Here is an 8308-nt window from a genome sequence, read left to right as displayed (position 1 = left end):
TACAAAGTTCAAAATTTTACAGAGCTTATGAAAACATGGAGGGGTTTTGTAAGTGTCCAGTGAAATAAGTGACGACCTGTTCAGCTTTCTGCAAGTGTAGGTCCCTGAATCAGAGGGTACATGAGCATCACTTCCAGGGCAACGCCAGCTGTGAGGGCACGGAGGCACAGAGCAAGGACTGCCCAATTCCCACCTGCAGCTCTTCAGACCAACTTGGCTGCACCTTCAAACTTCCCCGAAAAGCTGGGCCTTCCCAAAGCCCGAGCTGACATCCAGCAATGGCACCGCTCTCTAGTCCCACTGGGCTGCACAGCCCACCAGCAGCAGAGTGGGTTTGGACTTTCCCGGGTAACGACACTGTGGCAGTGCAGCGTGGGCTGTGTTCAGTTGGCACACGTACAAGTGTTGAACCCTCAAAATTGTGCAGAACCCCCTGCAGGAAGACTCTGCTGCTGCCCATCACCCTCTGCCTCTCCTTGGGCCGCAAGAAGCCATAGCCTGTCAAACCTGAGTTATGAACTAAGAAGAGGCAATGAGAAGGCACTCTCCAAACAAATTCACACTTTTGTGTAAAGCAGAATTCAGATATATTGAAGGAGGAAATACCTCTTTGTTGTGCTGTTTGGAAGGTAAGGATGATCAGATTTGGCTTTTCTTTTAATAATTTCATTCCTCTGTCATGCCCTTCCCATCTCTTTCCCTTTGAGATTTACTTAATCCTACTTGAGAAAAGAAAATTGCTTATCAAGATGGGAGTTATTTCAGCATCTGTTGCTGAAACATTACTTCATTTCTCCTGTCCTTTTTACTCTCCAGCATTCAGCAGTTCCCTCCATTACCCTTAACTTCTCTTGTCTTCTGTTAATTAAAACCCAGTTAGGATTGTCTGCTGATAACTGCACACTGGTCTAACAAAGCCAGGCCCGTTGCTGGGTTTATTTTGTTAAGTGTCATATGAATAGGCAACAGCAGGTCTTACGGGAGCATAAACACAGCTCAAACTACTCTCTGCAAGTGTTTGCTTTTCGCGTGTACTGTGCTAATTTGGGGAAAAGGTCTCTCTAGAAATTTTTTTCTTCAAAAATATTTTAAAAGAACATTCTTATGTTTCACATCTTGCATAAAATTGACAACATTGATAGCTTTTAAATACCAACAACAGGGGAGGCGAGAAGGAACACAGAGCAAAATCGGCATAACCGCTGTGACATGCCACTACCTTGTCCCAAGACGTCCCGGCGAAGGATAATGAGCCCCCATAGCTGGGGGCATCCAGCTGCTTGGGCAGCTTAGGCAAACTGCACCTTCTAACCCCATCTGAAGATGTCACTAGCTATTTTTTAGCATCTTAGAACAGCTCTAGGAGTCATATGGCTTATTCCTATTCATTGCACAATCATCATAGAATCATAGAATCATCAAGGTTGGAAAAGACCCTTAAGATCGTCCAGTCCAACCGTTAACCTATCACTGCCAAGTCCATCTATACCATGTCCTCGAGCACCACATCTATCCGTCCTTTAAATACCTCCAGGGATGGAGACTCAACCACTTCCCTGGGCAGCCTGGTCCAGTGCCTGACTGCCCTTTCGGTGAAGAAGTTCTTCCTAATATCTAACCTAAACCTCCCCTGGCGCAGCTTGAGGCCGTTTCCTCTCGTCCTATCACTCGTTACTAGGGAGAAGAGACCGACCCCCACCTCGCTACAGCCTCCTTTCAGGTAGTTGTAGAGAGCAATAAGGTCTCCCCTCAGCCTCCTCTTCTCCAGGCTAAACAACCCCAGCTCCCTCAGCCGCTCCTCCTAAGACTTGTGCTCTAGACCCTTCACCAGCCTCGTTGCCCTTCTCTGGCCACGCTCCAGCACCTCGGTGTCCTTCTTGTAGTGAGGGGCCCAAAACTGAACACAGCATTCAAGGTGCGGCCTCACCAGTGCCGAGTACAGGGGCACTATCACCTCCCTGGTCCTGCTGGCCACACTATTCTTGATACAGGCCAGGATGCCATTGGCCCTCTTGGCCACCTGAGCACACTGCTGGCTCATGTTCAGGCAGCTGTCAACTAACACCCCTAGGTCCTTTTCTGCCAGGCAGCTCTCCAGCCACTCCTCCAATCTATTCTGCATTTAAAAAAATAAACCTTTCTGTAAATACAGTATTATTTTTCCTGCTTTGCCTGCAGCTTCCTTAGCATCACTCCATGGAAAGTAAATGTCTACCTTGGTGAACCCACTACTGAAATGTTGTCACAGCTACAGAGGTAAGCTGAGCATCAGTGGTCACAACACGAAGAGGCACAATCCACACAAAAGCGCTCCGCTGTCATTTGGAAATGAGTCCATCTGGCATGTTTGTTTTCAGTCATATAAAGAATTCCTCCTCCTCATCCTCCGTTCTGTTTGCAGGGCTGGCTCGTGGTCTTTGCGAGGGGAAGGCCGAAGCTCTTTGCCCTGTTCCTTTACTCCTTTTGGCTGCAGCAAACAGCAGCTGGGTCCTGTCTTGGGAGGACATGGCACCGCTGGCCCCATCCGTGGGTGCTCGTGGCTGGAGGAGGCTGCTCCGCAGGTCCCTGGAGAAGCGGTTCAGTGGGCAGCAGCCACTTGCAGGATTCACCACGGCGAGCCCGGTGTCGACGTTGGTCTCCACTGCCTGCCGACGAACACGGCTCTTCTGGAGAGAGGCCTGCCGCTCGCTGCCCGCCTGTCTGCGGAGGGAGGTGGCATCCCACCACGACAAGGCCGCTGGACCACTGTGAGAAGAGAAGTGCCTGTGGAGGTCACCGCCGGCTTGCTCAGGAGTGAGGACTTCGCTTTGGTCACATTTTGTTTTACCCTTCGTGGCTCTCACCTCCCCGCTTCTCTGCCCAGGATTATCCCACTTTACAGGGAGAGGGGCTGGGACAGAGTCCTGCAGGATTTTTTCGTTGCCTGCATTATTATGCTGATGGGAAAGTCCAGCATTTGTTTCATGGGGCTTTAAGCTGTCTTGAACCTGTTGAATAAAATTTGGAGACAACCCCATTAACATACCATTCTATCATCACTAGGTGATGCTCTCACCTAGCCTGGCTGTGCTGAAGTCACCTGCAGTGTCAGTCAGCCCGCCCCTAGAGAACAGCACAGGACTCTTTCAAGCCTGAGCCATGGCAGGTGAAACAACGTAGATAATGTGATGCACATGGAGAAAAACAATCCCGGCTTCACATACAAATTCTAGGTCATGAGTTGACCGTAACCCCAGGGTCTCATTTCTGTGACAGACAGCACCATGTTAGCATCAGTTCAGTGCCTGACAGCAGTCTAGAAAGCAAATGAAATCTTAAGAATTATTCCAAAGAAAACAGAGAATGTTGTTATGCACAGCGCAGCTCTGGTCTCCCAGCTGGACTGTGGTGTTTGTCCCTCAACTGCAGCGCACAACAGAGTATCATGGGGCTGGAAAGGCTCAGAAATGGACAATGAGGACAACTGCAAGTACACTAAAGGAACAGCCACATATGCTGGGAATCTCAAGCCTGGGAAAAAAAAAAAATCAAAAAACAAAACAAACAAAAAAACAACAAAAACTACCGGTTTGGGAGGGAGAGGATAAAAGGTTATAAAACCATAAGGCACTTGGAGAAACAGATAGGTGTTGTCCATTCCCTGCCATTTGCAATTCAAGAAGCAGAAGCCATCAAATGGAGCCAATTTCAAATAAGAGAAGGTAGCAGTAGACCTGGGGAGGTCCCTGCCAAGATATCTTGTGAATACAAAAAGTTCACATGGATTCAAGGGGAGACTAGATAAGCGCTTGGAAAGGAGAGTCACTGCAGGTTACCACAGCTGGCTTCAGAAGGCCCTTGAGCCTAAAACAGGCAGCTCCGGAGTGTATTGGTGGGGTGTAACACATGCACTTGTCCTCTTGCTGTTCCTCCCAAGGCAGCCGCCTGTGACCAGCTGCTGGGGACAGAGAGCTGGGCAGGATGAAGCCTTGGTCTGACCCCCTGCAGACAGGCTGATGGCCTCAGGATTTTCCACGGTCACCGGCAGCACTCAGCTGAGCAGCTATGCTATGCTTGAGTGAAACAATCCCATAGGCTCATCTGTCTTTTAACAAATTATAAAACTGAAATCACTGGTCACAAACCTTACTATTTTGAAAAAGAAACAAAAAAGTTACACTTGAATTCAGTTTCTCCCAACTTGTGCACAGCTTTCAGAGGGCTCTCAGGACTAGCGCACACACACGACGGATTTGCTGCAGGTGACCTAAACACAGGACACACAAATAGCCGTGCCTGTCCCAAAACCTTCCTGGGGGCGTCGGATCTACTGGAGCTCCTTCATGTCTGCAAATCCTGACCAGCTGCTTTTGGAAAGTAACTTCTCCAGGAAGCTCCAGATCAAGTGGCATTCCTCTGACAGCTGGACAACACATGGACCAACACTTACCAGGGAGGAGACACCCATCAGACCAGCAAGGCCAACGGGACCAGGACCTGCTAAGCACGTCCCACTTGTTCCTGCGGAGCATGGCACCCCCAAGGACACCAGCCCACAGCAAGGCACCCACCTCGCCAACCCTCTGCAAGACTAGAGACACATTTCATGTCTTTATTTATGAAACGCGGCACATGGAGATGGTCCTACTCTACTTCAGACTGCTACTTGAGTCTTAAGGCTAAACTTGTAAAATTTGAGCAACAGGGATCTCATGTTAACACTCAGAGAAAGGATATGGAATAGAGCAGTAACTAGTGAGCAACTTCAGAAAAAAAGAAAAAAAGGAGAGGATGTGGTTTATTTACTTCTTTATCTAAACTATGCAGGACCAACTTCAAAGCTACATGAAGATGCTCAGGGCCTTGTCCAGTCCAAGTGGGTGGCAAACCAGTGTATGAAGTGATACGGAATGAGAAATATACAAAGGCTGCCCCCTGAGGATTAGTGTTCAGAGTAGCATAAAAAGAGGCCAAACAGAACGATTAAGCTGATTTGTAGGAAATGAGCTCGGGAAGGAAAATGGAAAACCACAGGATGGGCAATTTTAAATATCCAAATTACAACAAAAAATAATCAGAGATGGGAGGAGCTGTTACAGTGGAAGGAAAGCACACTGAGCTAAACTGCCCTCCTGCTCACATGTATAATTCCCACTATATATCATCTCGGCAGTTGTCTTTGTTGGTTTTTATTTATTTGTATTCACACAACCTCTGGACTGCACACTTGAACAGAAAAGGCAGATATTTCCTATGACGCATTTCTTCGGCACATGTGCCCAACTGCAACTGACTCAAGAGCTCACAACATCTATTGCAGGTGATGTTGTATCAATACTATACTTACCATACATCTGGTTTTCGATGCTAAAAATCTGCTTCTGAAAACATTTACAATGTAATGACTCATCAGAAAAAGAATAGTCTGCTACAATCATTTGATTCAGGCAGGGAAGGGAAGATGCTAAACTAGTCTGCTCAAAAAAAGCATTAATACTTTCAATTTCAGGCAAGCAGTAATGATGTTAATTTAACAATATAAAAATATTCCAAGAATCTGTGCTTATATTTATCAATGTCATCTCAGCACTGGCATATACCGATTACTGTATTCACAAATTCAAAAGAAAACATAACGAAGCAAAATCTTAATTTCCATCTTTAACCAGTCCTGCTTTCCTTGGGGGGAAAAAAAAAAAAAAAAGAAAAAAAAGAAAAAAGAAAAAAGAAAAAAAAGAAAAAAGAAAAAAAAGAAAAAAGAAAAAAAAGAAAAAAGAAAAAAAAGAAAAAAGAAAAAAAAGAAAAAAGAAAAAAAAGAAGAAAAAAAAGAAAAAAGAAAAAAAAGAAAAAAGAAAAAAAAGAAAAAAGAAAAAAAGAAAAAAAAAAGAAAAAAGAAAAAAAGAAAAAAGAAAAAAAGAAAAAAGAAAAAAGAAAAAAGAAAAAAAGAAAAAAGAAAAAAGAAAAAAAGAAAAAAGAAAAAAAGAAAAAAGAAAAAAAGAAAAAAGAAAAAAAAGAAAAAAGAAAAAAAAGAAAAAAGAAAAAAAGAAAAAAGAAAAAAAAGAAAAAAGAAAAAAAAGAAAAAAGAAAAAAGAAAAAAGAAAAAAGAAAAAAGAAGAAAAGAAAAAAAGAAAAAAGAAAGAAAAAAAGAAAAAAAAAAAAGAGAAAAACCTCCTCTCAGAGCACCACAGACACATACCTGAAGTAGAATTGTATTTCCTTCATAGTCTTGCGTTTGCCACCTGGTGCTACTGATAGGAATACATGGGTTAGGCAGGAGAGGCACCAGCTGCCCGATTTCTTGCACCTTGAACTGCAAGGCCGATGACTCCTTTGGCTCGGCAGCCACCCCGATGGGCAGCTGCTTCAAGCAGAGCTGCACAGCAATATTTTGTGTTGCATACAGCACGAAGACACAGAAGTTACTTTTCTGCATAGTTGCTTCTTTCTGTAGGATCATCTCGTAGAGTCTCACTGCATCCTCATAGTTATCAAAACTGCAGTAGAGGGTGACACGCAGGATTTCGGGGCCACAGTGCACCCGCCTGATGCCCCACACAGGCATCTGGTCATCCAGGCCGTAGAAGTCCTGGTGAGCTGGGGCATAGGGGTGCCTTTGTCCATTAGCAATCTGGACACACTGGTAGCGCCAGGGCGGACACTGGAAGAGCTCATGGACCTGGAAAATCCGTTCTTCTCCCAAGTCCTCATGTAGAAAAAGGAGAACAGACATTCCAGGAAAGCCACAGCTTCTCTTATGATACCTCTCATAGTATTTCAATGGAGAAACTCGCTCAGACACCAGGAAAAGTCGAATGTCTGGGCAGACCCACTCCAAAAGCCGATCCAGAGTTTGCTGCAGAAGCGATGAGTGTCCTGAATTGGCAAGAAGATGCACAGTCATCAGAGAGTCTGCTCTGTCATCCATTGCAAAGGTTCCTGACAAAAAAATAAAAATAGACAAATTGTTGCCTTCCCTTCCCTTCTCCTGCTGTTGGAGCGTCAGTAACACAAGGGGTGTACTGGAAGACTTAGACAGAATGAATTCAGTCTTCTACAAGCTTTGCAATAGCCCGATACAATACGCAGGTCTGCACAGTTAATGTACACGGGGCAGGCGAAGAGTGACAAGGCAGCACGTGGCCGGTCCCGGGTAACTCCCATCACAGCAGAGCTCAGATGAAGGCTCATTTTCCAACTCCCAGACTTGAGCTCTAGTCACTGCGTACCTGCGACTGACGTGTCCAGAAACACCTCTGTGTCCTACTGCTCCTGTCCTTCACAGGACAGGGCAGCAGAGATGAAGAGCACTGAAGCACAAAAGCAGTAATTCTCCAAGATGAGACGACTTTGTAAGTACACTTGCCTGGCAGCAGTGGAAACGTGTGCTCCAGATCTGGCGTCCCACGGGCACGCATCTCGCTGCTATCACCACCTTTTGCAAATGCAGTGTGACAATCGTGTTTGAAAACCTCAGCATATTCTCTTGTGGTCGGCAGGCTGGGCTTTAGCTTGTTGTAAAAAGCTTGTGATCTTTGTGAGTCACACCCTTCTGGGGCATACAGATAAGCTAGTCTTTAAAAACAAGGAAGGAAAACAGACTAACAAAAGGAAAAAAAACCCATGTGAACACAACAGATAACAATAAGAGCAGATATGAATCAGCCTCAGGAAAGACGAGCTTTGGGAAAAAACCTTGACTCCTAGTTACGCACTTCACAACACAGGTAGCTCGCTGCCTAGCTGGAAACCAGGTCCTGGGTTATTACACCTAGCCCATAAAAGCTGGGTACCAGGCTTCCTCCTTTCAGTGCCCTGTTTGCCTCTTTTTCCTTCTCCTTTTTTATTTTTCATGTTGAGATACACATGTAATCAGCACCCTTAAGCAAATTCCAGGTTTTTTTCCTTGCTCCTTGCGTTTACATATTGGTACTTAATTTAGCTTATTGTGTAGACCACAGTAGGAATGCTGAAAATATACCTCTTTCCAGGCCTCTGCTAGTGTCTAGATAATAAATCACTGTCCTTTCATCTCCTTATTTTGCCAACCCAGGAGAAATACATACAAGTCAAGCCAACCCCCATTTTCTATACAGAACTGCCCCCACCACAGCCAGTATTTAAATCAAAACTGAGGCCTCTGACAATGTTTCCAGCTCCATCTAACGAAGCGCAACACATCTCTCTCTGCTGACATACCAATTTCCCTCTCAAACAGCCAAGCACACAAAGCAGTGGTTCACCGTGCAGAATCCCAGCATTAATAAGAGCCTGTTATTTAAAACTCTGAACTAATTTTTTTTTTTTTAATACAACCCTAGCATTATATTCA

At 45.1% G+C, this 8308-nt stretch overlaps 1 protein-coding gene across 2 annotated transcripts; it reads right to left on the bottom strand.

Moving 5' to 3' along the window:
• Positions 1-1918: 1918 nt before the first annotated feature.
• FAM124B (family with sequence similarity 124 member B) lies at positions 1919-7397 on the bottom strand. Of its 2 annotated transcripts, XM_082319187.1 has the most exons (3): positions 7206-7397; positions 6176-6915; positions 1919-2987 (listed from the first exon to the last, which is right to left on the bottom strand). In XM_082319187.1, the coding sequence occupies exons 2-3, from the start codon at positions 6902-6904 to the stop codon at positions 2358-2360; spliced, it is 1359 nt and encodes a 452-aa protein (XP_082175313.1). In that variant the 5' UTR covers positions 6905-6915; positions 7206-7397; the 3' UTR covers positions 1919-2357. The 2 variants fall into 2 exon arrangements, with proteins under 2 accessions (XP_082175313.1, XP_082175312.1); XM_082319186.1 differs by having other exon boundaries at positions 6176-7397.
• Positions 7398-8308: the final 911 nt, after the last annotated feature.

This window comes from Platalea leucorodia (genome assembly GCF_965183815.1).
Source record: "Platalea leucorodia genome assembly, chromosome: 8".
Lineage (NCBI taxonomy): Eukaryota > Metazoa > Chordata > Aves > Pelecaniformes > Threskiornithidae > Platalea > Platalea leucorodia.
This window is presented reverse-complemented; position numbering and strand designations above follow the sequence as displayed.